This window comes from Triplophysa rosa, linkage group LG17 (assembly GCF_024868665.1).
Source record: "Triplophysa rosa linkage group LG17, Trosa_1v2, whole genome shotgun sequence".
NCBI lineage: Eukaryota > Metazoa > Chordata > Actinopteri > Cypriniformes > Nemacheilidae > Triplophysa > Triplophysa rosa.
The window spans coordinates 13164427-13181682 of NC_079906.1; the positions used below are offsets into that span (position 1 = coordinate 13164427).

At 38.9% G+C, this 17256-nt stretch overlaps 1 protein-coding gene across 1 annotated transcript in view; it reads left to right on the plus strand.

Annotated features, from left to right (window-relative positions):
- The window catches only part of sema3b (sema domain, immunoglobulin domain (Ig), short basic domain, secreted, (semaphorin) 3B), a 29410-nt gene extending 14322 nt beyond the window's left edge, over nt 1-15088 (plus strand). Inside the window, exons 2-18 of the mRNA XM_057356305.1 lie at nt 1187-1475; nt 1637-1794; nt 2335-2397; nt 6965-7084; nt 7215-7308; nt 7385-7504; nt 7606-7748; nt 8299-8413; nt 8520-8589; nt 8777-8921; nt 9138-9357; nt 9441-9529; nt 9772-9813; nt 9924-10081; nt 10593-10648; nt 11240-11379; nt 11565-15088. Coding sequence (XP_057212288.1) covers nt 1355-1475; nt 1637-1794; nt 2335-2397; nt 6965-7084; nt 7215-7308; nt 7385-7504; nt 7606-7748; nt 8299-8413; nt 8520-8589; nt 8777-8921; nt 9138-9357; nt 9441-9529; nt 9772-9813; nt 9924-10081; nt 10593-10648; nt 11240-11379; nt 11565-12047 — 2337 coding nt within the window. The 5' untranslated portion in view covers nt 1187-1354 and the 3' untranslated portion in view covers nt 12048-15088. The remainder of the gene's footprint in view (nt 1-1186; nt 1476-1636; nt 1795-2334; nt 2398-6964; nt 7085-7214; nt 7309-7384; nt 7505-7605; nt 7749-8298; nt 8414-8519; nt 8590-8776; nt 8922-9137; nt 9358-9440; nt 9530-9771; nt 9814-9923; nt 10082-10592; nt 10649-11239; nt 11380-11564) is intronic.
- The last annotated feature ends 2168 nt before the right edge of the window (nt 15089-17256 follow it).

The window sequence follows — 17256 nt, forward strand, 5'->3', positions numbered from 1 at the left end:
TACCTGGATAGGAAAAAAATTGTATGATGCTTTGTTTCATAATTAACAATTGCAATATACAAAAGGAAGGATACAGACAAAAGACGACCACACAAATTCCTCTTTATGTGCCTGATTTTGGTCTTATTCACTCACACGCTACATTCTCACTTTACACAGGTAAAGAAGTAGTGCGCTAAATAGTGCTCACACATTAAGTTTGTGCTAAACATAGTAAAAATATAGTCTGTAGTACTTCTAATAATGGTAAACAGCACAGTTGAGTACACTTAGATCTTCCTAAATTTATCTTAAAAAGTACAAAAGTCTAATTGTATAATAAGGACAAAATTAGTTTGTGAAAACACAGCATTTAACATTGAAGTGTATTTTAGTGTACTTTTTTATCTGGGTATAATCCTTAGATAAAGGAAGAACATTAGAACAACAAGAATACGTCAAAGTGCATGCGTTTATCTCAATGTTTTGACTAAGAGCGGATGAGATTGCTGCTTTTAGCCTGCGTATCAAATCAGCCGTTTGTCTAGTTAGCCAGAATGATACAGTATCTTCTCTTTTCTCCTCTGCTTTCCACATTATGTATATGAACTAGGGCAGTAATATTAAACAAGCGCACGCGCACTCTGCAGTAATTAGATTTTGTTGTTCTGAAATGAGAGCTGGATGCTGTTCTGACCCAGTGGATCTTGGCTTTCACTTTGGCCATTCAGTAAACATGGACCTTACATTTACATTTATGCATTTGGCAGACGCTTTTATCCAAAGCGACTTACATTGCATTATACTATACATTTGTTACTATATGTGCAATCCCTGGGATCGAACCCATGACCTTGGCATTGCTAATGCCATACTATAACCACAGGAAAGCTTACCAGAACCAGAAAGACCATCTTAACAAGACAGAATGCTTATGTTTTAGCATCCAGTTTTGTGTGAATCAATTTGTGTGTGAGAGAGAGATATTAGATCAGATTTCTCTCTCTCTTTAGACAGGACAGTAGCTTTGTACCATATGCCAGTGTTTCTGCGTGCGTGTGCGCGTGTGTGTGAGTGTGGCTGCAGAACTGATACGTTCTGGGTATTACAAGACTGGTGCACTGAACAGTATTTCTGTTTAAGTAAGGTTAGAAAGAAAGAAATGTATGAAATTGTCTAACATTTCTGTTGTTGTTTTTATGTTTAGCCTCCAGCATAAAGAATAAACTTTCACCGCATCGCTGTCACAACAAGCAGGACGACTAAGAGCTGTCACGGCAACAGCTGCCACGACAACCAGCATCCCGGTCAGCCATCTGTGTGGCAGCTGTCTGACGTTTATCCTTGACTGAGAAGTTCTGGTGGTCCTCAGAAGATGATGATGACGGTGGTGATGATGTTCAGTTTGTTTGTTCTGCTTGGGCTGGTCAGCATCAGCGCTTCATCCAGTGGAAGTTCTTCAGTGGCCTCACCACGTATGAAGCTGTCTTATAAAGGTAATGAATCTTGCTTAAAAAAAATTTGTGACTGCATGTATGGTGGCCCTAAAAACACTTTTAGACGTTTCAGATAACAAAATATCAAATCAAGTGGCAACCAAGCCTTTTAAAAGACTTTCCTGAGCTGTTTTTTTTTGTCATTTTTGTGTGTTCTCTAGATCTTCAGCAGTTTAATGGAGTTAAGCGATTTGAGTTAGAACGTTCGTGTTGTTTTGGAGCTCTCCTGTTGGATGAAGAGAGAGGACGTCTTTTTGTTGGCGGTCGTAACTACTTGTTATCGCTCAGTCTTGACAACATCAGCAAACAGGAACAGAAGGTAGAGTACATTTTCTCTCTTTGCCTTACCAAATCCTTTCCTAAGTGAAATGTTAACCTTCAAATAAAGTTAAAATAGTGTTTTTGACCACTTTTGTTAGATCCCATTTACACATACATTTAGTGCTCTCCACTTCATCCACTAAACAAATTTGTTATTATGCTTGAAAGAACGTTGGGAAAGCTTTAGCATTTAACTTTAAATTAGACTTCAAACTAAATGGTTGTTTGTGATGGTCCAGACCACCGTGCTGCTGACGGAATGATGGATCATTATTTCTTTAGGAAGGAAAAAGAAGTAATGATGGGCGAGAGTTCTCAGTCACTGTGTGCCAGCACGAGACTCACACAAGCACACACAGGTGCTTTTAAGCTATGTTGTGTCCGGATGCATATGTGTGTTTGTTGCCCCTGGTCGTATTTTAACTGTCTCTCTGATGGGGTTCAGCGAGAATGTCCCTCAAGCTACGGGACACGTCTAACCCTGCAGAGGTGATAACCTCTTCCTCACCTCTGATCTCTCTCCATCTCTTTCTTTCAGATTAACTGGCCAGCGCCTGTTGATTGGAGAGAAGAGTGCAACTGGGCGGGTAAAGACATCAATGTAAGTGTCTGCAATAGACAGATCTAGTGGTCACCGGCGCACCTGGTTTACAAGCTTACCAGTAAGATCTCCCCAATGAGATGTTTATACACAGAGACGCACTCTCGGATAATTAGCTATAACAAACAGCTCTCCCAAATGACTTCTTCATTTACAGCCATAAATCACTGTAGATTGGTTTACTGTGTTACAACATGGGTTTCATTTTTTATTACGCCACCGCCACGGAAGAGATGACAACAAAATTATTTTCAGTTTTTCTGAATGAACTTTTTATAGGTTTAAGTAAAAGCATAAATTGTTTCATTCTGTAAACTACTGACAACATTCTTTCCAAATTCCAATTAAAAATGTAGTTAAGCCCAAACTTAACTTCCGGTCCACATCCGCAAAGAATAGAGTCCCTGAAGATTATTTCTGATAACAAGCAAAAGAAATAAGTAAATCACATAAGCTTAGTTAAGTTAAAAGTATGTCTAGCCAGTATTATTTTGGGTTACCAGTAGAAGAACCATTACATGGCTAAACTAAAAGTTACACGACCCATTCAACAAATTGTTTATGTAATAAAATTAATATACAATCATTTTTATTATATATATATATGTTTTATTTAATACAGTTATTATGCAATAAATAATATGTTAATATTTATATCAATTAAATAAAATATAAATAGTTATATTATCAGCCTCAACAAACACAGACCAGAAGTTAACTTCGGGCCAGGGATATGCTTCGGGTAAACCGTCTTTAGTTTTTTTAGTTTGCATTTATTTACAGACATTTGAAACAGGACAAACTGGAAAAAATCACAATCTTTTGAGATTTTAAACACTGCACAAGTTCAGTAAACAAGTTCATATTCATTTTAAAATAACACAATACTGTAATGTTTGACATGTATTTTAGGATCAGTTAAAAACAAATATATTAGGCACTAAGCCTGGTTTTCCCCCAACTTTAATGTCTTGCATTCTCTCAGTCTTTCACATTGCTGTTGGATGACTTTGTGTCACTCCTGAGGTCTGTTTTAGCTGTAATTCAACAGAAACTGGACTGAAATAGCCGCAATACAAAAACTCTTTACATTGTAGCTGTATGTTCAGATTCTTTGGGTGCTTTTGACCATTACTGACCTGATGGTATCATAAGAATATTGTAATACCTAATACCTTTATATTAGGGTACTAAATGGTTACTATGATATTACCAAAACGAAAGGGACAAAACACATATGGTTTTACCACCAAACTGGTAAAAAACAAACCTGATAATACCATGGTACTGTTTAGTGGTATTGGTCGCTTACAGTGAGGCTTTCTTACTGTTGTAATGTTTATCAGGTTATGGTTCTTATGCATTTCGTGTGTATTTTAGTATGTGTGTTAAGCGGATGTGTGTGGGATGCTTTTGGACACTTTGTGTCTCTCTGTGTTCACTGACTGTTCTCATTATTGTAGAGGGTGTGTCTAAGGTTGTGTTACTGTTGAATGTGTGTGTGGGTCAGGGGTCCATCCTGCGGTGGATAGATGACTGAGGTCAGCTGACAATGAGATCTACCACATACTCACACAGCTTTCACTGACCTGTGAGTTGACCCTCATTACATCTAGATGTGTACAGGACGGCCGGGACAGAATCAGACCTCAATAACTGAAGGCCTTAAGATTTTCTCAAAGACTCTCCTTTGACCTCTCGCTCTTCATAAGTCTTAACTCTTATTTCTCACGCAACATCGCATATTCAACTAATCCTCGCACAAAGGTGTGCAAACACCTGCTTACCAGGATTATTTCAAAAACTTTTGTTGTGCATTCTATCATCAAGGATTTATACAGTATGATGATAGATTTATGTGATGTTAGTCTGAGGTCGCACACACGCCAACACATAGCCTGCATGTATGAATGTGGAAAATCACACCAGGATTCAATAATCAAGCAAATAAAAGGTCAAAGTTTAAAGTTCACAGCGAGCCTCTCAACGGGAAGTTGACACATTCATAGCCTACCGCTTATTTCTCCTGAGAGACATTGTTCATTTTAAAGCTGCTTTTCTTTTGTTCTGTATCGTTCTTTCTCTCTCTTTGTCTTTATTTCTCTCTGTCTTTCTCTCTTTGCCTCATGGGCTCACTTCAAAGACCTCATCAACGCACAGGCACACACCCCTAACACGTCCTACCCTTATTGAGGGCTGTAAAGCTCTCGAAACAGAAGCCCCAGTGTGTGTACGAGAGTGAGAGAGAAAGAGAGAGACCCCTTCCTGTATAAACACAGTTTGTCAGCAACTTAATTGGTCTTCGATGATTCTATTCCGCCACCCCCACCATACAACTCTCTCTCACACACACTTCACAGGGTGCGTTAAGCTCAAAGAGAGGCCTTTGTTCTCCACAAGACTTGTATGTGCGTGTGTGTGCCTGTCTGTGTGTGTGTGTGTGTGTGTGTGTGTGTGTGCAGGGTTTAGGGCATGGCAGGAGGGCCTGACTATTGGGCACCAAGAAATGTCAGTCAGATCTGTAGAGGTAGTGGATAGGTTACACAAAACACAAACTCTGATAACTCTGATGAGTAGTGATTCAAGTGAATTGTCTAACTAGACAGCTTTTCAAGATTGTTGTTTCAAAAGGTTGGCAAGTATTATCATAATTATGCTGCCTTTCGATATACCTGTTTTGGTCATATTCAGAGGCAGCATCACAGGTACCCAGCATGCATTGCAATGAGCTCTATCAAAAAACATGACATATTAAGCTGGGAGAAGTAGTTATTTATGTACTCTTCAAGTGTCATTTGACTGAAATGTTTGCCTAGATGGGGTATTCTCACATATGAGAATATCGTAAATAATTCAGCACCTGTTTCAAATTTTGCCCTAAGTGCCGTAGCGGTTAAAAACCTCACATTTTCAGTGTTCTTCGTTGGCCAAAAAAAGAAAACACAAAATAAGCTAATTTAAAGATGATTTTGGCTGAAATCGTTATTTATTATAAAATGACTTATTTATAAAGAAAAAAAAACATTTCAATAGATATTGCAATAATATCATTATTGTAAATTCCTTTGGCCACAATAACCATGTAGCAAAAATCTTTACAGCCCGTCAAAAGATGTTTAATTATATTTGTATGTGTGAAATGGAAAAAAATGTAAATGTTGTTTAGTAAAACAAAAGTTGTGAATCATAGAAAATGTTAGAAATTAATTGTGCAGGGCATTCTATATTTACTTCCATTAGAATAATACAATTTTATTTAAAAATCAAATTTGATAGCCTACCTTTGAATCTGGATCATAAAATGCCAAGAGTACATTTTTACAAGTTCTAATGCCCCGTTCACATTACAAGCGACATTTCAACGGAGAGCAGGCAACATCCGGCGACACAAGCAGTAGCAACCGTTGGCCGCCGGATGGGGCGTGTGTAACGACACGACAAAGTTGAGAAATTTGAAGATGGGAGTTTACGTGATTCTTCTCCCCTCAGCTCCTGCAATGAGCATCACCAGTAGTGGAAACGCCCACTAGCGAAAGTAGCTTGTAATGAATGGGGCGTAAGTAAACCATGACTACACTGAAGATGTAGATAAATCAGACTAAAATAGTTTGATTTATTCTGAACTATTATTCTAAAATGTAAAACATATATATATATGTAAAGAATACGTGACCCTAAACTTTTCAATGGTAGTGTATATATATTTAATTTAACACTGAAAGATATCATTACAAATAGTATTAAAACAGAAGGTTTTTTTATATTTCTGTGTACACATCAGGCCGACACATTGTGTAGAGGCTTAACTTATTTTTTATACTTGGGTCAGACCTCCATGAAATGATGGATCATTATCACATTATCCTAGAAATTAGAGGACAGCTGCTTAATATTTAAACGTTGCGAGTGTTTTTGAGAAAATTACGCACATGTTCAGTTCAGGGTTCATTCTGTTGTTGAGCGCACATGTTACTCCGAGAGAGAGAAGATGGAGTGAGACGTAATTACAGTCCATACAGCAGCAACATCTGCTACTGAAACTGAATAGACCCTGAGAGACAGTCGTCTCTTCTCCTCTTTTACGTCCTGCTTTATTCTCCATCTCCCGTGGAATCCGGATGTTCCCGCTCCCTCATGTTGTCGTAGCGATTCCCGGCGCTCTGGGAAATCTGGCATGCTCCAGAGAGCACACTTACAAAAGGAGGAGAGAAGCAGAGGGACTATATGAGCCCATGTGTGTATGTGTCAGTTTAACAGTTGGCGTGTCTTTGTTGTGGTGTGTAAAGAGAGAGCGTGAGAGATTACAGAAAGTTCCGGGATCACAGCGAGTAGGGAAAGGTCGGTGCAAGTGTCAAGCTGTCGTCAAGGATACGTAATACAATGACGTTTCATTTCTGAGCGCCCTGTAAGGGGTCCCTTAAGGGACAAACAAAATGTGTGTTTTGGGGTCTGCTCTGGGCTACTGATAGTCAATCCAGATGGGGACAGTCTCTGTGTCTGGCAGATGAACTGGTGAAAGTATGTCAAATATGTTCATCGTAAAATTGATTTGTGTGTGTTTTTGAAGACGGACTGCGTCAACTATGTGAAAATTCTTCACCATTATAATCGAACTCACCTGTACGCCTGTGGGACGGGTGCGTTCCACCCCACATGTGTGTATGTGGAGGTAGGACAGAAGTTGGAGGTATGTTCCTGTAGCTCGCATGACACTAACAATGCCAAGTTTAGAATATAAAAATCTGCCAGAAGCAAAAATGTAGTGTTATGCAACTTCCCTATCTGTTTGCCAAATGCACTTCTTGCTCTCTTTGTAGGATCACATATTTAGAATCGATCCCTCTCTGGCAGAAGATGGAAAAGGAAAGAGTCCGTATGACCCACGGCACACATCAGCATCTGTTCTGATCGGTTAGCTGCCATTCCTCATTTCAATGATGCTCTTACATTATGACCGATCAGTAACCAGCTTTATGTCATTGAACAGGTGATGAGCTCTATGCGGGCGTGGCTACTGATCTGATGGGGCGGGACTTCACGATATTCCGCAGTATGGGACGTAGGCCCTCCATACGAACAGAGCAGCACGATTCACGCTGGCTGAATGGTGTGTGTTTGTGAGAGATGTATCATGTGTTTATTTTGATTCATCTTTGACACTGTGTTTTTGGATAATGATAATGAGACATGTGATGATGTGCATTTCAGAGCCAAAGTTTATAGCGGCGTTTGGTGTTCCCGAGAGTGAGAATCCAGACGATGATAAAGTCTTCTTCTTCTTTAGAGAAACTGCTGTGGAAGCTCAGGGATTCGGGAAGGTTACCTATGCTCGGATTGGTCAGCTCTGCCGGGTTAGGAGCCAGTCATTTGTTTGGCACTGCAAAAAAATGAATTTCTTACTTAGTATTTATGTCTTGCTTTGCAGTACAAATATCCATTTACTTCAGAAGCAAAATGACCTAAGATATTAAATAAATAAACAAAAAGAAAGATTTTCTATTGTATTGACACAAAACCGCATTGCATTAAGTGAATGGGGTCCAGTTAACAATTTTTCTAAATATCTCCTTTCGTGTTCTGCGGAAGAAAGAAAGTCAAACAGGTTTGAAATGATGAGAGGGTGAGTAAATGATGACAGAATTTTTATTTTAAGCATCACTTATTGAACAAATCACTTTTCTTTCAGAACAAGATTTAATATTTTAGGTCAATTTCCCTGTCAAGTAAATGTATCTTGGTTTAATCATTTTTATATATTTGTACTGGAGACAATACAAAATAAAAAAAATTGTATTTAGTATTTAAAAAAAAAAATTTCATTCCAGTGTTACGCAGTCACTAAACTTATTGGGTTCTGTTTGTTGATCATTTTGATTTAATTGTGTATTTTGTTTGTCACAGAATGATATGGGAGGGCAACGCAGTCTAGTGAATAAGTGGACGACATTTCTAAAGGCTCGTCTTGTGTGTTCTGTACCAGGCAACGATGGCACTGAAACACATTTCGATGAACTTAGTAAGAACCGTCTCATAGTGTACACACAAACACATAAGACTGTGTTCCACAAAGCTAGCTGCCAGTTGCAATTCATTGACCTTTTGACCTTTGTCCTAACCTTTAGGGGATGTGTTCCTGCTGCAGACCCGTGACAAAAAGAATCCGCTGATCTACACGGTCTTTACCACTTCCAGGTCAGAGTTCATCAATATATCTTGCATTTTACAGTATTTATGTCCAGGACAGTTTTTACTTTTAGTTTCAATTTAGTGGCCCGGTTTAAGTTCATCCAGTATGTTTTTTTCTTTCTCATCTCTAAAATGTGTTTTGAAGCTGTCCTTCAGTGTTAACAGTTTGTATGTTTCTATTTTTGTCCTACAGTAGTGTATTTCAAGGCTCTGCGGTGTGTCTGTACACCATGAATGACATTCGGCGGGCATTTTTAGGGCCTTTTGCTCATAAAGAGGGACCAAATTATCAGTGGGTGCCATTCCAGGGTAAAGTGCCATACCCACGGCCTGGCATGGTGAGACTCGACTCCCTACCTACACAACACAACACATCGATGCCTCAATGCAATTACAAAATAACATTTTAAATGAATGTTACAAAAGTAAAGGTAGATTTAGATTTGAAGTTATTCAGTTGCATGTTGCTGGTTATTGATCTGAACATGCTGACCTGTGTAGATCAGTTACTGTATAACACGGGAATGAATTTCCGGATTCTTTTTCTTCCTCAGTGTCCCAGCAAGACCTTCGGTAGTTTTGAAACCACTAAAGGTTTTCCTGATAACGTAATCCAGTTTGCAAGGCACCATCCGTTAATGTTTAATCCAGTCACTCCACTGGGGGGCCGACCGCTGTTCCTGCGTACTGGAATACCATACAGCTTCACTCAGATTACCGTAGACCGCGTCAATGCGGCTGATGGCCACTATGATGTAATGTTCATCGGCACAGGTAGGGCAGAGGAGACAAGCGTGTGGGCGCCTGTTTGTGTGTACACTGAATGTGTCTGTTAAACGTGATGTGTCTCTCTGCAGATGTTGGCTCTGTGCTGAAGGTGATCTCTGTTCCTAGAGGAAGCTGGAGCAACACAGAGCTTTTGCTGGAGGAACTTCAGGTTTTTAAGGTGAGAGTGTGTGTGGGGGGGGTTACTGAGCTGGACATCTTAAATTTGTCCCCAGAAGTTAGCAAAATACTAAATTACATTTGTACATTTTTCATAGTTAATAATAATTATGTCTTGAAAAATAAAATATGTAAAAAAAGAAATATTTTTGTGAGGTTTGGGGGGCAGAAAATAACATACATTCTCAAAAACAATGTTACCTGAACCATAACTGACATTATCATACTGTCTTCTCTCTGCAGGATTCATCGTCTATTATTAGCATGCAGATTTCCTCTAAACGGGTAAGAGTGAGTCTTTTCTAGAAAGTATCAGCCGCACATAATCAATATTATCCACACGTGCCAGAAGCATTTTACTAAATCTTGTGATGTTTTTCTGTCTCTCTCCACAGCAACAGCTGTATGTTGGTTCAGACACAGGTGTGGTCCAGGTGCCTCTGCATCGCTGCAGTATGTATGGCAAAGCGTGTGCCGAATGCTGTCTGGCTCGAGATCCTTACTGCGCATGGGATGGACACTCATGCACACGCTACCTGCCAAACACCAAACGGTACACAACAAGGCTTCTTGGTACATTATGTATTTCACATATGTAAAGGAACAGTTCACGCATTGATGAAAATTCTGTCATTTACTCACCCTCAAATTGTTCCAAATCTGTTTGAATTTCTTTTTCCTGATGAACACGTCAGAACATATTTGGAAGAATGCTTGTAACCAAACAGTTCTTGGCCACCATTGACTACCATAGTAGGAAAATTCGCTTTATAAATTTGAACACAAAAGAAGATATTTTAAAAGAATGTAGGAAAGCAAACAGTTTTGGGCTACCTTTGACTACCATTGTAATTGTTTCTACTATGGTAGTCAATGGAGGCCAAGAACTGTTTAGTCAAAAGCATTCTTCCAAATATCTTTCTCTGTGTTTATCAGAACAATGAAAAGTATACAGATTTGGAACAACTCAAAGGTGAGTAAATAATGACAGAAATATTATTTTTGGGTGAACTGACCCTTTAATATGACGAAAATAAATGTGTTTTTTGTTTTTGTGTGTGTAGAAGGTTCCGGCGTCAGGATGTGAGGAATGGTGATCCTAATGCTCTCTGCTCTGGAGGTAAAGCTACTGTACCACTGTAAACCACTAGGGGTCACACCACCCTACTTAAATTTGAATTCAAGACAAGGAATTTGACACAGTGGGAGTTGACCTACATGGAATGCTGTAATTGACACTTATCGTGATTCGTTTCATCTAAAAAGGTGAATAATTGGTTTTCGGTAGCTCAGTTGGTAAAGAATGATGCTAGCAACAAAAAGGTCATGAAATTCCCAGGAAACCCACAAACTGATTCACAGTTCACTCAGAAATCAAAATTCTGTCATCATCCCTCAAGTTGTTCCAAATCTGTCTAAATTTCTTTTTGATAAACACAGAGAAAGATATTTGGAAGAATGCTTGTAACCAAACCATTCTTGGCCACCATTGACTACCATAGTAGGAAAAATTACAATGGTAGTCAAAAGGGCCCCAGAACTGTTTTCTTTCCTACGTTCTTCAAAATATCTTCTTTTGTGTTCAACAGAACAAAGAAATGTACAAAGTAATTTTTCTTACTATGGTAGTGCAAGAACGCTTTGGATTTGCCCTTTAAAAAGAGAACACGGCCTCCACATATACAACGAAGTAACTGTATGTCCTCTACAGATCACCAAAAACAGCGTGTCCTAGAGAAGAGGTTATACGCTGTGGATGGAAGCAGCTCGTTCCTGGAATGTATCCCTAAATCACTGCAGGCCCAGATTACATGGACCTATCAGAAGCACGCAGAAAACCCACGGGAGGAGGTAAGAGAGATAAATAGAGATAGAGACAGAGGATTATGAGAAAGACAGAGGATGGAGACATCGTTGATAAGACATGATTAATGTGTGTCTTTGTGTAAATTAATGAGTTTGGTTCTCTCTATCAGTACAATCATGTCTGAAGCTCAATGACTTCAATGTGTAATTGCGTGTGTGTGTACTTAAAGGTTCGTCTGGATGACCGCATAATGCACACAGAACGAGGTCTGTTGTTCAGACGTGCCCTGCGAAGAGATGCTGGCGTGTATCAGTGTCACACAATGGAACACGGATTTACCCAAACCCTCCTCGCCATCACGTTGGAGATCCTGCCTTCGAGTGGCTCCGCACCTGCCGCTGTCAACCCTCGCAGCCCTGGCCACTCCCACGGCCAGTCCACTAATCAAAAGCTGTGGTACCGGGACTTCATGCAGCTGGTGGATCACCCCAACCTGAGCACAGTCGATCAGATCTGCGAGCAGGTCTGGTCTCGCAAGCACAGCCTATCGGGAAAAAGCGCTCCAGATCCAGCCAGTGAGGCTCCAGGACATGACCCTTTGAACTCTAATCATAAAAAATGGAAGCACCTGAAGGAAGTGAGGAAGGGGCGAAATCGCAGAACACATGATGGAAGACCCGCCCCCCGAGCTCCTCGGAGTGCAGGAGAGTAGCGAAGGGTAGCGAGAGAGACTGAGAGACCAAAAAACAAAAGAGAGATCACTGGAGACGGACAGATTCCTACGCAGCATCTCATTTAAAGACTGTTTATAGCCTAAAACACGTGTTCTGCTTCTTATTATCCCCCCTCCCCCGGACACCATTCTGCTACCCAATCCACACTACTGCCCTGTCTGCCTATTCCTAAAGCAACTGCCTGCTATCAGTCTTTATATACTCTTGATGTCTTCATCTCTCGTCTAAAGACCCAATCTAGTGCCCCATGACCCCAATTCCGCCTATAGCCCCAGCTTCTTTTACTCCAGCCTCAGTTTACGGCGCTGTCAGTTCCTAATGATTACCCGAAGCTCACGCTTGAAGTCATTTACCCGCACACACAAAACCAAGAAGGCTTTGGCCCACTCTCGTGAATTACAACTGGAGGACAAATGCATGCATGCACCGTGTAGTTCAGTAAACGGTAAACAGACATTTAGTGAGTTCATGTGTACTTGTGTGTGTGTTTTAACTGTCTGTTGTACAACGTGTGTTGGGTAGATTAGATTCTTCTTTAACTTTGGCCTTGAAACAGAGACCGCATAGAAACTGACTCACCAGCACCAGATGAACATCCTCACCTTCTTCCACTACTTGAAAACTTGCATACTTAAACATTTCAAGCAAGCAAAAGACTAAAAAGAAGAAAATGACAAAACGGTTGTTACTAAAAGTGTGCTTTTTGGTGAAAGTTTTTCATGCCACCGTATGTACATACCTAAAGAGGTTAGTGAGCTTTACAGTCTGCTAAGTATTTCTGATGTTGTGTGTTGTATGAGACTGACCTGGACATACAGTAGCATTCATAAAGTATACAGTGGCATTATGGATAAAATGGTCTAACACCCGAGGACGAAATCTACAAAAAAAAACTTTTGTATTTAACTTAAAGCCCACCATTATCCGGCTGACCTCTAAAAAGGCAAAACGGTCATGTTGTGTTTGAAACAGAAAAGTTTCCTGATTTTATATACCATGTTCAAACGAATACGTGTTCTATAAACATAAACATCCTAGTGTATGTATATTGTATGTTGGCACATAACTTAGGAAACAGTCCCAGATCATCTCTTAAAACAAATAACAATGACATAATTTCCTCTTTCATATCCTTGACGAATATTTAATATATTTGATATGTGTATCCAATGGTCCAAATTTCAAATGCAAATCCAGCAGTGTTGGATTTGTTAGTAGCCTAAATACATGTTTACAAACGTAATGCCAGTTTTCCAAACTTAATTGAAAATGGGGCATATACTGTAGGTGCGAACTCGAACTTCAAAAGTAAAAATTGGAATCATTCTACAAATTTACATAATCTATTTATATATTTGAAAGTTAAATAGATTTGACCAGTAAAGGCACAAATGTTTTAAGGAGAGTTGTATGTGTTGGTGACGTCAAGGGTTAAGCACGCCCTCTTCTGGTGATTGCCAAGAGTTCATGTTGGCACTGTAAAATAATCTATTCCGATTCATTTTACACAGATAAGAATGTTTCTGGGTGAATATGGTGGATTATCATGTGGTAGTATTTATATCCGTTTTCAAAATGTTTTTATTTTTGCATGACTTCGAAACGTCTTGGTGAGCGTGTTTACAATGGAAAACCCATGTTTTAAAACTAGGTTATCTGGTGTTTTCATTGTATATTTATAAGACTCGATAAGCTATGTGTTGTGGTAGTTCTAAAACCGACCTACATGTGTAATGTTCGTTTTGATAGAGAAATCATGCTTGTGTATATTTTGAAATTCCTTTCCCTTCTTATTAACACATATTTAAAACTAACACACTACATTTGAAAGTCACTTGCCAAATAGTCTTTTAAATGTCTCTTCTCAAAAACAAACATCCAAAGCCTTTCCGACTCTTTAATTAGACTCTTCTCAGTTTTTGAGATAGTGTAAGAGCGTATGTGTGTGTCTCAGTGTGAGAGCGATTGTGTGTGTTTATGCCATTAAATATTAGAACTTCTCTAAATGGGGAACAAGAGCAAGTTTCATTTTGTTGACAGGTCAAAGGTCGAAGACCAAAGTTGACGTGAACACTGTATTACTCCCTGAGTTTCTTTCTCTGGATTGTTGGATCAGACTGTAATTCATTAACACAATAAAACATGCAGTTACTTCAAAATAATTACACAACAACGTGACTTTTTGATAAACAAGTGTGTAAACCATTGTGTTGTAGCACAATTTCACCACTCGAGTGCACTGTTGTACAAGCGTATTACAGCTGGTAGAGTAGATTATATTGTAACTTTCTATAAACGATGAAACTCACTTTCATACGTGTAATTTGTATTTAAAAAAAAAAAATACTGTGTATGGGAAACCTAAAGCCCGGTATAATAAAATCTAGTTAACATTTCCACTGTTTCCACAGGCTTTTCAACAGCAGATATGATATCAAGTTTTATATCATATCACGTAGTCTATTTAAATCTAACAGAAGATGGTAATGTTGTTGTAAACCCTTTTTAAAAAGTTAAATGTTTATAAATGTTATATGAACTTATGAAATGTTGTCTTAAATAAATGCATGAAGACTTTTAACAAACAAAAAGACAATACATTATTAAATAATAATAAATAAAACAGATGTAAAAATGACCAGCAGTGCTGTATAATAGTCTTTTCAATCAGTCTGTTATCAAGTTAACATTAAAAAACTGAAAAGAATGCAGTCATGTAAATAAATAAATAGACCACTTAGATGTTTCTAAAGTCTTAATGTTTGATGAAAACAATATGGTATTGCATAATATATACTTAAAGCCAATAAATGTATCTATACAAAAGCCACACAAAATAAATCGTGCAGAGCCCTGTTTAAATTCCATTTCTTTCCCTAAAAGTCCATTTGTTCTATTTTAATTCTTCTAGATGTTTTCTGTAATACTATTGTATATCGTAGGCTTAGAATGTTGTACTTATACTATTCCATCACTATGATATACTACAGTATACTAATAGTAACTAATACAGATTATGCTACAGGTGTACTACTGTGTTTTTTTATGTGTGGGTCATTATGTTCAAATTAACCGGACTTTTATTTTGGCGGGCCGCTGCAGAGACCTTTGAGTTTCAGTGAGAGTAACGTTAGCTTTTCTCAAAGGAAACAGTGAAATGCGTGTTAAGTAAACTCCCAGAGCAGCTCGGAGATGTTCATGTGTTTATATAGTTAAGACACACACACTGGCAACTTCATGAGCATCACGCATGTAGTTACACGTCCGCGTTAAGTTTGTACCCCTGGATAACGCGAATCCGTCTCCGTTCCACATCGCGGGAATTATAGAGCCTTACATTTTAAGGAACGTCTTGATAGACTGGCATACAGCAATTCTCTGAGTTCCTCTCTCCTTTTATGACATTTCTGATTTTTGCGCGACATTTTCAGTCGCTCATTCTCCTGCGCTACAACTTCATCAAAGCATACTTCAGCTGAACTGCCTGCCGAATCAACAACTGATTGTTCTTGTTCATTATTAGAAACTGAGAGGGGGAGAAAGTTAAAACAATTGATACTTCAGACTAACGTTACAATAAAAATAAACACGTCGCTAACTAGCTTAGCCACTAACGTTATCTTTCGGCACACCACAATAGATTAAACTACTTATCCTCGTAGTTGCGGTGTACATCGTTAATGCTTATATTTGGCAGATCTTTAAGACATCTTGTAAACACTGACAGTTTGTGCGGTGCGAGAGCAAACCGGAAACTGACATCCCGACTTCTGGCGACAGCGGAAGTTCGTCGCTACGCTTGTGCACAGGGTGTATTCTACGGGCCCAACTGCCCAGTGGCCTCACAAAATGCAACAGTTATACTCTAAAAGTCACCTGTTTTGTAAATAAACTTAATACATAAGTTGTACATGAGATTGAATGAAAACCACAAAAGCATGCAATTTGGCTAAAAAGTTGTCAAAATAATTGTGATTCCCCCCCAAAAATGGTTAATGGTTTAGTCTTAAGTCTGACACCTAGCTAAAAATCAGGGCTCAGGAGAAGTCATTGTGCTACAGATCCAAGTGGAAAGCTGAGAAACCTCACAGTTTGAGTGTATGTTAAAGCTTAGGAATTATAAACCAACAGTTATAATCTTGTTACTTTAATATCCCGCCGTTTCTAATGTTCCTGGGGATTTAGCTAAGGTAAATCATGTTTAATATAACTCTTAAATTAGTACATAATTAGCCACTAACGTTAGTTGTCGGCACACCACATTAGATTAAACTACTTATCCTCGTAGTTGTGGATATAACTCGATATATAGAGCTTAAATCCTTTGTCCCGCTTGCTTGTTGGAGCAGGAGACCAGCCATCAACGATGCGGTGTACATCGTTAATGCTTATTTTTGGCAGATCTTGAAGACATTTTGTAAACACTGACATTTTTCGTGGAGCGAGAGCAAACCGGAAACTGACATCCCGACTTCTGGCGACAGCGGAAGTTCGTCGCTACGCTTGTGCACGTAGTCTATTGTCACCAACTTTCACCCCACTAGCGACGGCGCTGCCTTACAGCATAAATTAGGTTATTTATCCGACTGAACTCACAAAAGGAACATAATCATACTTGCTCTAAAGAGCGAGCCCCTTGCAGAGCCTATAAAGTCCATGAACAATGTTTGCTCTTTGCTTGCTAAGAAAGTCTTTGGCTTTTGAAAAAACATTCAGGGCTGCGAGTTTCCGATCCCAATTCTCTTCTGCTTACACGGTGACAGTTGTAATGATAAATGAGTCTAATTATGCCTAATTAACCCTTCATTAGGCTTCATTAACCTCTCAGACTCTCATTAGAGGTGTTGACTTAAGAAAACAGGGTCTCGGTGTCAACAAATCTCCCTAACCTCTCATTTCTTGCACTCATTCATTCTTTTATTTCTTTCACTGGGTCTCTCAGACCAAACAGGAAACATGTTAAGGGGTAAAATTTAAGCAAAATCACACAAGCTAAAAAAAACTGATAGTTCATATTTTGTACGTTTTTCAAGATAACTTTCTTGTTTAATTAACTATTACTTTGTCTGTTTGTTTTAGCTAGTGACTCTTCAAACACAGGTAAATTGTACCATATGTGAAAGTGGATTGTCTAGCTGTTAAAATATCAACCTGCTTGAAATGGTTGTCGGCCAAATCTGAGGACCG